The sequence below is a fragment of the Nelusetta ayraudi genome, unplaced genomic scaffold (assembly GCF_046127955.1).
Source record: "Nelusetta ayraudi isolate G7.1 ecotype Tasmania unplaced genomic scaffold, CSIRO-AGI_Nayr_v1 ptg000005l, whole genome shotgun sequence".
NCBI classification, from domain to species: Eukaryota; Metazoa; Chordata; class Actinopteri; order Tetraodontiformes; family Monacanthidae; genus Nelusetta; species Nelusetta ayraudi.
In genome coordinates this window covers 6,970,766-6,986,876 of record NW_027466055.1, presented here as the reverse complement: position 1 = coordinate 6,986,876, position 16,111 = coordinate 6,970,766, and the positions used below count along the sequence as shown (strand labels likewise).

General features: G+C 40.4%; 1 protein-coding gene across 5 annotated transcripts in view; it reads left to right on the top strand.

Moving 5' to 3' along the window:
- The window catches only part of arnt2 (aryl-hydrocarbon receptor nuclear translocator 2), a 34,489-nt gene that overhangs the window by 3,950 nt on the left and 14,428 nt on the right, over positions 1 to 16,111 (top strand). For 3 of the 5 annotated variants that reach the window (XM_076011435.1, XM_076011441.1, XM_076011466.1), the window contains exons 2-9: positions 2,154 to 2,265; positions 3,911 to 3,958; positions 5,428 to 5,475; positions 6,933 to 7,146; positions 7,872 to 8,085; positions 11,131 to 11,233; positions 13,184 to 13,249; positions 14,173 to 14,258. In XM_076011435.1, coding sequence (XP_075867550.1) covers positions 2,154 to 2,265; positions 3,911 to 3,958; positions 5,428 to 5,475; positions 6,933 to 7,146; positions 7,872 to 8,085; positions 11,131 to 11,233; positions 13,184 to 13,249; positions 14,173 to 14,258 — 891 coding nt within the window. The remainder of the gene's footprint in view (positions 1 to 2,153; positions 2,266 to 3,910; positions 3,959 to 5,427; positions 5,476 to 6,932; positions 7,147 to 7,871; positions 8,086 to 11,130; positions 11,234 to 13,183; positions 13,250 to 14,172; positions 14,259 to 16,111) is intronic. The other 2 variants (XM_076011451.1, XM_076011458.1) reach the window with 1 other exon arrangement.

Here is a 16,111-nt window from a genome sequence, read left to right as displayed (position 1 = left end):
GTGGAACACACGGACCAAGGCTGGATGGAGGATGGAAATCACCTGAGCGGATAGACAGAGCGTTCCTGAGCACCTGCCTGTTGAAAATTTGGTCCAGGCTAGAAAACTGGATACCTGCTATCTTAGAGGCCACCTTGGTAATTTGCCCTAAGGAATTCTTGTCTCTGATACAAAGGTTACCATACCAGCATATGACAGAGAAAGAAATAACAGATTCGATATAGGCAGAGTAAAACATGTTCATCAGAGTCTTATCGACATTGAACCTGGCCAGCTTCCTCAAACAGTACAGGTGCTGGTGGCCTTTTTTTGCAAAGCATTTCAGTATTGATATCAAATTTCAGCCTTTTATCGGCAATTGTACCCAGATATTTATAGCTACTAACAATTGCAATTGGTCGTTGGTCGTGGAGCGTTGACAGTGAAACCCCTGGGTCAACAACAAGGATCTCCTACAGTGTGTGTCTTTTTCGTTTGGAAAAACCAAATAGTGCACTTTGCAATGAACAAGCGTCTTGATTCAGTCCTCAAAATTGTGAGTTTGTTGGACCAGGAAACTTCCAGGAAGGAAGTACCGTACTGCGAATTCCAGGATGCATGGCCACATTTAAATGTAGATGTAGCTGCCTGCCTAACAACCATGTAAAACTGACTGAGAGTCTTGCGTTTCTCATACCCACTTCATAAATGAATGATGGACGATAGCCCACGAGAAAGGTTTGCAGTGTTTGTGTTTTCACTCAAAGCTATGCTACTGCGCTGAATGCTTCCTTATCAAATATTAACACTGAATGCAGCACTCTGGGATACAAGGGTGTTTATCTTAGCTGATGTATGGTATTTCTGCAGCCTTAGAAAGATTTTCAGCCAAGATCACGTCACAGAATAGAATAATTGTACATTGTCCAGATCTAAAATCGTGCAATCCTCATAATAGTGTCTGTCGTCATGAAAGAGTATATGTTTGCGATTAAATATCTCTTAAATCACACAACATCCATCCAGGAGGAGTTCGAAATGTGGGCTCGTAAGTCAACAGATATGTGACCAAACAAACATGGTCCACATACTGTGTAATCCGTCAAGAGTCACAGGTCCACGTGTGCTCTAATGAACACGTGTAAAATCTCTCAAACAATTTAACAATCAACATCTTCAATCTAAAAAAACAAAAAAAACAAAATTGCATATAAACACGATCACAAAAAAAAAGGAAATCATAGACACACCTCAGACTCAGATTCAGACCACTCGACTGACCAGACTTGAAATGATGTATCCAATATGCTTCTTGCTGGAGGAGTCGCCGCCTCCCTGGACAGGCTCAATTAATCCAATGCCCATGAACCTTTTACACTGTCGGAGTCTACAGTGTGTGAAGGTCCACTGGCCAGCTGAGATAAAATGCTCGGCAGGCAGATTTGTCACTTCTCTCTCCAGTGTCTGATGTTACTTTTGTGCACTGAAATTCTGACTCGTAGCTCTCGGTTCCTTTTTATAACAAAGACCACAAGGGCACTCTGTTGAATAAGCTCTATCTGCGGTTGTGCCCGAGGTTCAGCTCCTCACCCTTTTCTTACCACCCATGTCCAGATGTGTGAAATGGTTCCCTTTAATCATAGAATTACAATCGACACAGCGGGCGAAAGTTGACAGGGCACAAGGAATTGATTGAAATTAAAAAGTGGATTTGACATAGAAATCGATCATATACGTTTGTCCCTGAAATTACTTGATGGCTTCAAAGTGTGCACGGGAGGGTTTTTTCTTCTTCAGTTTTTTTCATCACTCAATGCATTGTTGTGGATTTTGCAGAGTAGTTGAAAATAATGCATTCTCCTTTCCTCCTTGCCCACAGAACTCTAGCTCCCCTCACCTCCCAATGGTTAACAGTAAATAGAGCACTGCTAGTGCATCGTGCATTATATCTGTTATATCTTTAATTACACAGTAGAAGTTTGGTGCTTGCTCCAACTTGCAAGTTATTGAGGATGTGCGCGCCCTTGACCCCTTTTTGTAGTGTGCGTGCATTTAAGAACTACACCATCGAACAAGACCTAACCAGGACTGTCCTGGTTTAACCCTAGAATAATCTGAAACTTCCTACCTGCACAGTTCCTATTAAGCCCGCCCTGCTCTCTTGTGTTGCACAGAAATGGGCAGTGAGTTACCGGGGACTGTGACGATGCCAGGAGCGGTTGGTGCCGGCCAGGTGAGGATGGGAGGAACTGTGCCGGGCCGTGGGGGCAAGAGAAGATCAGGAGGGTGAGTATCTTACACCACTGATGCATTGCTCATTTTGTTTTTTTTTTGTTTGTTTTTTTAAGCGGCTTTTGTAGCATGATTAAGTCAAACCCAGCTGACATTTTGAAGTTCAAAGACCTTATTGTGCTTTTGCAAAGTCTCTCCTGAAAGATAAAACAGCGCTACTTGTTCTTTTACCATCTGATTTTCTTATTAAAATGTATTGGATGTCTGGAATAGTTTGCCTTTTGTAGCCAGATGTCCTAGTCTGTCTAGAATTATATTCTTTGACAGCAGATGGCTTAAAGAAATTTCAGTTTTGGGAGGTTAAGGGGAAAAAAAGCCTTTTAGTTGTGCAAACACATAGTTTCCCACTGGTTGTGAACGCTGATTTTGCAAGTGCTACACTTGCATTTATAATAATTAAAAAGCAGTTTTGATAAGAGATGGCCATATTTTAAATATAAAATGTCAACATTCCAGCCAATATTATTTTTCGTCTTGGTCTCTAATTTAACACTTTCAGGTGACATGCCCTAATGAACTATGTTTTTTTTTTTCATGCAATTTCCAGTCAGAGTCAATCAGAAAAGTTGTATTGAATTGAAATGTGTAATAGTTCAATATCATTAGTTTCCTATTTGGCCTTTTTCCAGAGTGAACTCATTTCTTTTTGATTTATAATTAACACGAGAGGGGATGTTTACTTTTTATTAGTTCTTTTTTGAAGGCATGTGTTGAATGCCAAAAAAAACTAAAAATCTATGATTTCGCCCGGATTGGGAGTTTTTAACTGGGCTTTTTAAATTTGCAGTAATACACAGTGACTCAGATGAAGCAACGTTTGTCTGGTTCGAAGCGATACGTTTTACTCATGCGCATGCAATAGGCCTACACAAACATGAATAAGTAATACAGACCCAAGTCTGGGGATATGTTTGTGAGCGTGTGTGCAAAAATGTGGTGGGTATAAAACATCAGAAGAAAACAGACAGCTCCCATGGTGCATGAAGCTGTCAGGTGAACCATGCGTACAATCGGAGCGGTGACAGGTACTCCAGGTTTGGAGGCTATGGTCCATTTTTGGAAGGAAAAAAAACAGGATTGATTTTGAATTTAATCACAAAATTTCAACTTTATTGTCGAAACGGAAACATTTCACTCTTCTGTAAAATGTAGAGACACTTTGCGCAAGCTTTTAAATCTCATAAATGTTTTTTTTTTTTTTTTTTTTTTGGTCTGGAATTAATAAACTGGGTTGAGTGTAGTAAGTGAATGAATGAAGACAGCAGGATATGTAGTAGACTGAAAAAAGAAAAGCTGAAACACAGAAATAAAGAAGTCCATGGCTATAGGCCATTAGAAAGTGTTCAATTTGTTAATGTTCTTGTATTGAGTAACCATAACAAAATCATTACATTACATAATGTAATACAAATGCTATAGTCATAGTTTTTTTTTGTTTCAAATAAAAAAATCATAGTGCATTCAGGTAAAGATGCGTGCTGCAGCACCATTTGAATATCACTGAACATCTTTGTGAGCCCAGAATGTTTTACTGTGTGTCCATAGCCCCTTGAAAATGTACCTCTCGTCAAGTCTATACCATTATAGATTCCGTTTGAATAATAAAAAAAAAAAAATGTTTCCTGTGGTTGCTTCTCAGAATGGACTTTGATGATGAAGACGGAGAGGGACCAAGCAAATTTTCAAGGTAAAAACACTGAAGCACTGAAGCAGTTTTCAATATTTTGCAAGTCGTCCACAATGTCACTCACTTTCTTTTTAGGGATATCTGCAGGTAACCTCCCCATCACCTCTAAAAACCTTGTTATGGCCAACATATATATATATATATATATATATATATATATATATATATATATATATATATATATATATATATATATATACATATATATGATTTGACATTCAATGGTTGAGGTTGTTTTCCCTCATATTCCAAAAGGTTTTGCTATATTTTTTATACGTCTTACAACTTTCAAATTGGTGGGAGATCCCTGCAGATACTGTCTCTACATTGACTATTAAATTGTCGCCTCATTACTTTTGTACTTTTTTTCTCCATTAGATATTCACTGGTCTGCTATGTTACTTTATTTGGAGAGAGAGCGAGAGACGCATGGATCTTTCTCTCTCATGTGTGTCCGTCATCCACTTGCTTTTTTCTCACTATACAGCAGTTTTTCTACATCTCTATCTTAAGAGGTGTTTAGAATGTTGGCCAAGTTCTTTTCCAGCTGAGAGCAGTTGATTTGTTGCTTTTAGCAGAGGAAAGGTGGAGCTGCCTCCCTCTGCTGGCCACAGGAAGGACTGCAAACTTACGGTGCAGCGTAATCGTGTCACTGATTAGTAGTAAGAGGGCCACTATTGATTAACTTTATACAAACCTTTTTACAAATATAGGTCTATAATTACTGACCTGAGCACAGGAACAAATATTGTATGAGCCATACATTTAATATATGTGACTCTCGAGTTCATACCAAGAGCGACTCTGCCGTTTGAGGTATTTTCCTCTTTTTTTCTTTTTCTTTTTTTTAATAATGGGATATTTTTACCTTTACAATTGTCACGTAAAAAAATTGTGCAGGTTGTGTCTCCAAAACAACTGGCTTTCAAGTAGCGGCTTCACTCGTAACGGGAATAATCTTCACTTTTTGCCTTTTCAAGCAGAGCATTATGAAATACATACATCAACAGGCAGCAGATGTGAACTTTTTGGATTCACTGCACGTGGAAACAGTTTGGTTTTAATGGCCATATTGCAGACTTCTCACTGTGCATCCATTAAATGGAGTAAAACATACTCGACCGCTCTAGGTGGTGAAGGTAAGCTTGTTGAAACAGACCTAAATCACAGGCTGTATTTGCTGAAGCCAAGACCCAGAAGTATTTAGGTAGTAACCTATAAAAGAGACGCACAGCACACTCCACAGATTAGTATGTTAAAAAAAATGATATTTCATCATTCAGAATTTTAAATGAATGTCTGTCACACTAGCCATCAGCACCATGTTTTCTGTTTCCCATCAGTTTTTGAACCATTACCTCACCCACATTATTACTGTAGTTGCCTTTAAACATAAAACTGCTACATGGTGCTTCTGATCTGTGTGTGTGTGTGTGAGTTTTACATATGGTGTCGTTTCTTCTCTACAGGTATGATGATGATCACATTGCTGGTGGGGATAAGGAAAGATATGCCAGGTAGGCCTAGCCAGCTGAGGCCTCAGAGGATATTCCATTGATTCAGCTATCAACAGCGTTGGCAAACTCTTCCCAGTCGTAGGACTGGATCAGTTAGACTGGGCCATTAAACACCATTCATTCAGCACCCGTGAAAGAATACAGTTGGCCCTGTTCAGTGCACACCTTGCTTAACTTGGCCACGGTTTGGAAATTATTACGCACAAACGCACAAACATAACATGCAAGCCTGACTTAACGTTTCAACTATGCAATTGCAAGCACTTCCTGTGCGAGACCACGCTCAGCTGTGTCATTGTTTATTTAAAAGTGACTTAATGAACACTGTTATTTGCTGCTGTGCATTGGCACGACCGGGTCGTCAATGTGAAATATTAATTTGCAATGTAAAATGTAAACCTTTGTCTCATAATTATTGTACACGGTCCATCAGTGCAGCCGTCCAAATTAGGTTTCCCCCTAAACCTCGATCATGAAATCAAATCATCAAAAAATAAATGAAATCATTCCATTTAAATTCATTTTTTTTCCCCTCCTATCCATCTGTGTGTCTAACAAAGGCTAAGGATTCAGTGGCACAATATTGTTATTTATTACACAACAACATTTTCGAATGTAGTACTTGGATCTGTTGTTTCTTCTGCTGCAGACCTAAAGTGAACCTAAACCGTGACCCCTGATAACAGAGCTATGTACTGACCCATGGACCAAGTGTATTTTTTACATCCCAAGTATTGAACAGCTAATAGCGTACAGTGAAATATTAAACAAGGGCTGTTTAATAAAACAGCCTTGTTTCTTAGAGAGAATGCTAACTTAGCAATAGATATTAGCCGGTCACTTAAAAGTTACCCAGCAACATATTGCAGCATTACAATAGCCATTGTCTATATTTTCTATTACTACCAAGTACTAAGAAGATGTCCTACTCATACTTAAAGTAGTCCACTGAATCACACTTGAGCTAAAAAAATAAAACAGACCAAGAGAATTTAATAATTCAAATCTGGTTGTTGTGGTTCTAAAGCATAAAATGAATCTCAATTAAGGAATGCTCTAAAGGAAAACAATGATGATGAATGACAGCAATACTTTTCTTCTCAGATAATAGACCCTCCTGACATGGACCTGCGATCTGGATTAGTGTAGACAAAAAATACCACGTTTCACGGTTGTGCAGTCAAAATTAAGACACTGATGACTTTTTTTTAAGTCATTGCTTTTTCTTTTTTTTTTTTTTGTTTTAAATTGTTCCATTGTTTAAATCATTCAGTCATTGGAATAATTTCCAATTTTGAATTGCAGTAATTACAAAAAACACAGAAACCCTGACAGAGAAAAACTTTGAAATTACAGAGGAAATAAATGCGAAGAGGATCAGCGATGCCTCAAGGCACACGGAGTTCGATGCTGCAGTGCCATTTTTCAGGCCTCTCACTAGACTTTCTCATTTTTAGAGAGAACCACAGCGAAATCGAGAGACGACGACGCAACAAAATGACCCAGTACATCACGGAACTGTCAGACATGGTACCGACTTGCAGCGCCCTGGCTCGGAAACCGGACAAGCTGACCATCCTGCGTATGGCTGTCTCCCACATGAAGTCTATGAGGGGCACCGGCAACACATCCACAGATGGGGCCTACAAGCCCTCCTTTCTAACTGAACAGGTCTGTGCCCAAACACATCCATGGAATGAGGTTGAAGAAAAAGAAGAAGTTGTTTTTTTTTCTTCTTCAGACACTTGAGTTTTTGCTTCTTGTGGTTTTACAATGTGTTAGAGAACAGCATGTTGTGCTGCTTGCAAGAAACTTTGAACAGCTCAACACTCAAAAATTTGAAATGAAATGAAAAGTTCAAGCCTTTGATTCTCTGGAGGCGTCAAATTAAGTTCACTCATAATGGTTATGGTGCATTTTAGGTGCATTCTGAAATTTCAACCTCAAGCTCAATATCCTCAACCCTCTCCGAGTACTGTATATATTTAGTTCTATTGCATTGCACCTTCATTAAGGTGTTAAGATCTAGGAGGGACTAAGGTCACTATTTTTATTTTGTCAACCTCAAAGTGCTATAACGTGATCATATGCTAACGGAAGCATCTCAGCAGTATCACTATTCAAGCTCAGTAGTTGTGTTCTATTGTGGTACTGCCACCCTTGTTCATTTCGCTGACTGTGATCACAGATCTTTTGGAATGTGCACGCACCACTTACCAGCACAGCACAAACATATGATGATCAATATTTGTTTTTGTCTACTCTAAAACATTGAAATATGAAGAATTGCACACTTGTGAAAATTTGTGTTTGTGAAGCTTTTAAGCAAATGTTTCACAAACTTGTAATATTCATATTATTCACTGTATACTCGTACACGTCGGTCTTCTCTGTAGGAGCTCAAGCATTTGATCCTGGAGGCAGCCGACGGCTTCCTTTTCGTGGTCTCTGCAGACACAGGCCGGGTGATCTACGTGTCAGACTCGGTGACACCAGTGCTAAACTACACCCAGTCCGAGTGGTTTGGCAGCACTCTTTATGAACAAGTGCACCCGGACGATGTGGACAAGCTGAGGGAACAGCTCAGCACATCAGAGAACTCCATGACGGGTAAGAAGGGGAGGGGAAACAACCTTGTGGTTTCTGTGCTTGTGCACGACGACAACCACACAAAACATACGCACACGTAGCGCAGCCAAGCAGGTATGCTACTTTGTAATTCTTAACCGTGAGCAAGTTTGAATTGAATTCTTTATTTGTGCATTAAAAAACACACGCAAAAAAAAAAAATACAAGCCTTAATACTCAAAGTAAACAAGTATCCAGAAAATTATAACAAATGCTCAAAAAGGAGTAGGAAGAATTACAAAAGTTATTTAAACCTACCCCCCTGTTCACCTCACATTTCATCTGCATTTCATTGTTCAAAATGTGAAACATCAGAAATTCCCCCTGTCTTCACCAGAGGGCAACATTGACTTATCAGTTTCCATGTCAAGGTGACAGAGAGTCTCTGCGATCTCTAAATGTGTTTGAGTCAGTCTGACTCAAAGGCTCCTGTGAAGCACAGTAAATACCCAGCAAGACCATGTCATCCCAAAAACATACTGACATCCGTGTAAAGCCGTGACAGATGATACATAAACATTCCCAAGCTTTGAAGTTTGAATGGAAACTCTCCAGGAAAGCTTTTGGCGAGTGGAACTAAAGGGGTATGTTTTGCAGAGTGGGCTGCTCACTCGCTCCAAGCTTGTGTCGGGCTGCGTGTTTTTCCTCCCTTGTTGACTCGGAAGAGCCGGGCGGTGTCTATCAAGTGGTTTATGAGCTGCTCCATAATCTTTGGCGTGACACTAATAGTGTAGTGATCTTTGCACATCGTTACATAGAGGCTGATATTTGTCTATGATATTTTAGAATGGAAATTGGCCCTTTTACTTCATTCGCTTAAGGCGGCATGACACATTTAACCTTTAAACGACACTGTTTCCGAATGGGTGCATCACCTTTAAAAAGACAGCATGAACTTTCCTCTGCTCCGCTCCTGAAGTCTGCCAGGAGAAGGCAAAATGCTGTTGAAACAGTTTGTGCCACATGGCGCTGTTGTTGTTGTTTGTCTCCTACTTGCTGAACAACCACAAAATGCTGACATGAATCTGATTTTATCGAAGAGGAAATTTAAACAAGGCTCAGAGTTTTGTTTTGTAAGTCGTGGGAAATTGAATGGGACTGGAGCACTAAACCCCCGACCCATTAGATGGCAGTGTTGCATTCCGCCTTCAGTCATTTAACTTGTCCACTGCAATCAGTTAGTAGAGAGAGCCCTAGACGGCGGATACATTACCACGCTTACAGCCGTCCTCTTAGGTTTAGATTGGATAATGGATATAATGTTCTGCCACTTTCATACAGCCGATGTGGAAATGAATAAATGCAAAATAGCACTGACATACTGCTCAGTAAGATATTTGATAGAGGTCTACATATTTAATACGGAACGCACACTCCCTGTATCATCAGGTTTAGTGATATGAATACTGAGTGCAGTATTGAGACCATGGCAATTCTTTACAGAGCAGCTATCGGAAGTTCACCGTGTTAGCATCGGGAGTGTCAATGTGCAGTCAGTTGCTATCCTTGGTATTTATGCACTCGTAACACGACTCGTCGATTAGTCACGACGTTGTTCATGGATTTTCTGATTTAACATTTTTCTGAAAGTGTGCAGAAATTGGCACGTCATGGTACAGAACACGGCTTTGTGAGCAGGTGCAAAGCCATAAGAATTACATCCGCTGATATGAATAAACCAACTGTTTCTTTTCAGGCAGTAGTTGTGAAGATGTTACACGGCTGATATGTTTTGACTTCCCCTGCCTGCAGTCCAAAAAGAGAAACAAAAGCAGCGCGCTTACTAAATTGAGCCGTCTGCTGATGCCGTCTGCTGATGAGGTCATCAGGCCTGTTGCGTGTTAACCATGGTGATCAGGCTCCTCATCTGCTTTTAACAAAGTTGTGTATCTTTGTGTGAAATTCCAGTTACCGGTAGTTTCTTGTTTGCCAAATTCCGAGAATTCCTTTTCCATCTGGAAGGCATCAGCCAGGCTCTAATAATGATGGACACTGATTATGTTCTCAGGTCGTAGCTACGCTAAAATATTACATCCCTGTGATCACGCACCCGGGGAGGGACTTGTTTGTGTACCACAACTACTGTACTTCTCAAGTGGATGTACAAATATGCAAAAGGTCAGAGGAAATTCTCCCTGCAGGTTTCTGTGTTCTGTGTCTACTGGCAGCCTCATTTCTCACTTTTCTTCCCAGAACTCTTTATCTTTTTTTTTTATCTCAGACTCAATGCCAGAAAATTGAAGATACTGAGAAAATGGCAGTAACCTGAGCTCAACCCAATGAACGTTTCTCAATACTCAATCACCAAAAAAAATCTGTCTTGGATCAAAGATAACATTCATCACCTCAAGTGATGTGTTTTTCATTGATCCCAAGATAGTAGACCGAATTTAAAAAAAAAAAAATGCATTACTTTTAACATCACTGCATGCTTTTATTCTGTTCAAGTGTCTTTTCTTTCACATACATTCACCCAGAAGCAAATTTAAGGAATGCACTTAATATTGTTATATTGTTATCATATTGTTATATTTAATAACCTCAAAACAAATTCTGTCTATTCAATATGTGCACCTTTAAGGTCAATAATGATTCAAGTTTTTTTTTTCCTCACACTGGCTCCTATGTAAACCCATGTTTACATTACGTCACCCAAGGCATAGTCACTTCCAATCAGAGTTATTCCCTTGTTGACTACATCAGTGGTGTGGTTAACACACAAAAAATGCCCGTCTGAGAAAAGATAGTATGTTTGGTTTTTTTTTAAATACAAACCCTCTACCATGTTCCTATTTAACCAACCGTGCGTCTTACTGTATGGCTACGCTTGCTATCTTTTCCTTTCCAATATTCAACCTGAAGTAAAAAGACATGGGGAGAGGCTTGGTGTTAGACTGGTTAAGGGTGAGGGCATAGAGATGTTGTGTGAGCGCTTACGTCGGCATTGGTCAGAATTTTAATTTTAAATGTAATAATTATGAGTTTTGTGTGAAATGTAACATTTTTGAATTCGACGTGTGTTTACAGGACGGATTTTGGACCTGAAGACGGGGACGGTGAAGAAGGAGGGGCAACAGTCTTCCATGAGGATGTGCATGGGCTCGCGGCGCTCATTCATCTGCCGCATGAGGTGTGTGACCATGTCAACTCTGTTCCCAGTGTAAAGAAATTTGAAACAAAGAGGAAATCTTTTCAAACCTTTGTTATACTTTGAAAATCCCTTTATTTCTTCTAGATAATGAATTAAGTAGATTTTTTTTTTACCTTTAAAACATGTCTAAAAAAGCTAGAATATCTTTTGTGTCCTGCTGATGCATTCCTGCCAATATCAACAATATTACAACACTCTGAGCTCTGCTTGTCTGTGTCGAAATCAAATATTTCTTTTTTATTTATTTCTTATGTAGTTCATCTTTGAAAATGACTCTGCACTCTCTTAGTCAGCCATTAGACAGCCACTTCCAGGAACATGTAAACATAGGCAGGTCTATTGCGTTGTCCCAATGTGGAGCTGGAGCGAAAACAAGACACTGAGCTACGATATTTTCGACCAATCGTTTGGCTATAAACACGGTGTGTACGTCATTGTTTTTTAAAGACAAACTAGACCCAACTCTTCTAAGATGACGTCGCTGGAGTCCGTGGCCACCGTATTCTTCCATTGTTTTTCTACCTATCATGATCTGTCTGACTCGTAAGCGTGCACTACTCATGGTGTTTACTTACTGGCGTTGCGGAAGATGACGGGATTACAAAAAAGGAACGATTAAGAAAGTAAATGTCTCCGGAGGCCTTATTCATAATAGTGGTGGGTAGTCTTTTTTTTATTTTTATATATTTGAGCTACAAAGACATAGTTCAAAGACATAAATGCTGATGTGTAAAACGTGTTGTAATTAGCTGCTGCAGACAGCTCTGCAGTGGCATTTCATATCTGATTGATGATGGTGTTCAAGCCGTCATGCCTGCAATTAATCATGATAAACAAAGTTTTCTGGCTGAGCCAGCGGAGGAAGCACTCCCGTGCGGTATGCATTTATCACTATATTCATTATTTCGCCTCTCACCACAACACTGGTAACACTCACATGTGCATAACACATGGCTGTACAAAAGAATAGGAGTGAACAGACGAGCCGCCTCGTGGGCTCACATCTGAATCATATTGAATCCTATTCATAATTTGGAACGCGCCTTCGGAGCAAATTCACAACACATTTTGCCAGTGTTGCCCTTTGTCAGCGTTGCATTTGGCATTTGGCTCGCTCTGACACTACTGGCTTCTGACCAGATCTTGAGAGCCACATGTTGAGGTGTCAGCTTCTCCACAAAGGAGCACAACACAGCTTTCAGCCCCCGCCTCACCAGTAAACAAGCCAACCTGCGGCTCGCCTCTGTTTGTTTTGAAAGAGAAACGTGGAATGTAGGGACGTCGTCTCTGAGCCTGAAAAACAAAATGCAACGTTAGTGATAATACAGTTGAATTATTAACTCCGCAACAGTCAGCATAAAAATATCTCTTCGTGTTTGGCGGTGCCACGGACTCGAATCGACAAGCAGCCGAAGTGAACGGGCCTCACCCCCACCACACCCCTGACATATCTGAGCCGACTGCACGCTGTCTGGTCATGTTTATTGGTTGCCACTCCAACTGTTTGGTGGGGCCGCAGACTCGAATGGACCAGTGAACAGTGAAGTGAACAGACCCCAGTGTTCTCTAGCCCAGCACCATGGACAGAGCTCAAAGACAGCGACACCTCTGTTGTTGGTACAATTCACAGTTGCAACAAGCAAAAATATCAATGCACTTTCACCCAAAAGAACCCAGGCCCATTTCTGAGGGTAGAGCATATTCCATTATTTTTACTGATTGCTGATTTTTGCAAGTGTAGTTTCACTTCCAGCGGTACCGATAGTTACCGCTAACTCTAATTAGCTCTACCAACTGAGCCTAAACCACACATTCAACGCATTTTGATAGACAAAAAAAGGGACAAGAAAATAAAATCAGTCTTGTCACAAAGCCAAGATTTATTGTTGAGCGCTGCCTTCATTTTTTTTTGTTTTTGTTTTTCTGCAGGTGTGGTAGTGCTCCACTGGACCACATCTCTCTAAACCGTCTGTCTAACATGAGAAAGAGATACAGGTAAGCGATCCTAATCATATCACGCATTCACAAATTGCACATTAAAAGTTGGCATAACACAGGATTAACTATTTCACTTGTGGACGGGGTAAAAGACAGACTGATGGAGTCAAGGAGTGGAGAGATGACCCATAGATATTAGAACAACCACATTGTCATTACTGTAACTGTTTAAGACATGGACAAACAAACTACTATTAATAAATGAGCTGTAGTTGATATCATAATTGTTTTATTGTTATTTTATATTCTTGTTTATCCTGCACTGCAGAGGCAGGGACAGGGTACACCCAGAACCAGTTGCCAGTTTATTACAGGGCCGGCACAGAAATACAAGTATCCATCAATATGCGCATTCACTCCTACAAGCAGTTAATGACCCTCAGACCGTGGAGGCACTGCTTTGCCAAAGCACCATTTCGGAGTGTGGGAGTCACTGCTGACCTGTGGATGAAGCACATTGGAGAAGCTAACTAAATCAATGGGTGGCAGCTGCAGGCTCTGACCGGTCACACACTGCACAGCCACGGGGAACAATTTGTCATCAACCAAAATTGAACTCCTGCAAAATGCATATGTAATAAATGGGTCTAGAGGAACCGTTTAAAAAGAAACAGTTATACAAAAGACCAAATATGAAATCATTTCTTTGTGTTCATTCGATTCCCAGTGAAGACACTCCACTAAGATGGAGATCAAAACTGTCTTGGAATGCAAATTAACAGAATTTTTAACATGCAAATTGAAACGTGATTAATCGTGGTTAACTGTGGAAAGTCAGAGATTAATCTCGATTTAAAAAAAATTTAAAAAAATAAAAATCATTTCACAGCCCTAACTAATAGTTACCGAAATTGTTTTTGAATTCTTTTACGACTCTGTCATAGCTTTGTCTTATGCAGCTGTGTGTGCTTACTTGGCAGGAATGGCCTGGGACCTTCAAAAGAAGGAGAGGCTCAGTACTCGGTGGTGCACTGCACTGGCTATATCAAAGCCTGGCCCCCTGCAGGTAGGCAAACACCCAATTGATATTCTTGTGTCTATCACTGCTTAACCCAAACTTTACCTCATGGCAGGACACCCCTCCCACATGTAGTATGTGTGGCTTGGCCCAATCTAAAACAGCTGTTGATTCAACAAGGCTTTGATTCAGACACAGACGCAATTCCAGATCCGCTTCAGTGCATCAGGGCGTGTTGGCAGAGCAACAGTTTTGTATTTATTTATTACTCCAACTCTTTGTGTCGGTGTATGATACTGAGTGACTGAATGTGTCTTGGTTGCATAGTTTCCCCAAATGATGTTTGCTTTCACTGAACTGAGCAGGAACCACGCACATGTTCCTCCCATTTCGGGAAGCTCAGGAAGTAGAGTGTATACAGCGCTGCATGTGTCCACTTTTCCTTGTCCAGGCCGTTCGCTTCCATGCTGACTTGAGACATCACCCTGTGGCAGAAAACTGAGAACCGTTTTGCTGAAATTGCCGGTCTTGCCATTGTGATCCCGTCCAAAGACTTCAATTCTGTCGGTACAAAAGGCTGTCAAATCCTTTTTTGCAAAGTGAAATACTCTTGCTCCTTGTAGGCTTGAAATTTGGCTGGTAGACGTTTGCAGCTTGTTCCGTTATCATTAACAGTTTCTTTGACAACCAGTATGCACATTTCACACTAAATTACAATTCTGAAACTTTCATAAATATTTGTGCAAGAACCCATAAACGGTGAAATCAAGGTCAACTGGACTTGGTTTTAGAATTTTTGGGCCTTCGATCTTTCAATCCATAAAGTACTGAATGTTTATTATTACAAGGCAGTAAGTCCCAGGTATTTCCTTTGTGTGGGTTGTGGGTTGGGTGGGACAGTCCGAAATGGCTTTTTTTCCCCCCCTTTTCGCTACGTTGCTGTTCTGTGTGAATATGACGGAGGCAGATTTCAGAAAAAAAAGAAAAAAGAGTTGACGCAGCGGATATTAGTCATATTAGTTCATTAGAATCAAAAGCAAGTTGCCCTCTGTCACGCCTGGTTGGGCTGAAGGTGGAATGATTGGTCTTACTTACCATTGTTCTTTCATGCTTTTTCTGTCGTCTGTACTACAACAGAAACTTTGTATCTTATGCTGATGGGCCTTACACACCGGGAAAAATCCCACTGTTAGCAGGATGTTTATATTCAGAGAGTATTGTTTTATTTTATGATCATTTATTTAGTTTACTGTCAATTCATATGGAGGCTTTGACATTTCAGTGTGTTTGTGTGAAAATAAACCAAACTTGGAGGGCCTCTTGACACGATTCCTGTAAAGTATGAAGGCCTTGACGGAGCTGGTGCGTCACAAAAAAACAACACAACACGTGCGGACGTTCCTGGACAAATCATTGCGTATCAATATTATTCAGACCGGGCGTCATGCGGTTTTGTGTCACTTCACGGGAGAAGCTCCACAGTGGAAAAGTTTGTGTGACAGAGGAAAACTACTCATGTCATACTCACTATGATTGTTTGCACGGATCTTCTTCCTTTCTCTCTGTCTGTCTCTTTGTGAGGACATAGACTCCAGAGAGGTAATTTCCATTCATTTTCTATTTGTTTGTACTGCTTAGCCCAGTGGTAGGCAAACTTTCTGACTGGTGGGGCCACAATGAGTTCTAAAATTTGACAGAGGGGGCCGGAGCAGGAGCAGATGGATGGGGTGTTTTGGTGACCCACCTCATAGGAGATTAAAATGTATCATGGGATATGTCGAAAACATATTGTCCATTCAAAATTAACAAAGGCGTTGCAACAAAATATCTGTCTTGAAGCCTCACGATATTTAGCTCTTTCTTGAAAAGACTCTTAAAACACTGAGGAAATGGATGCAATA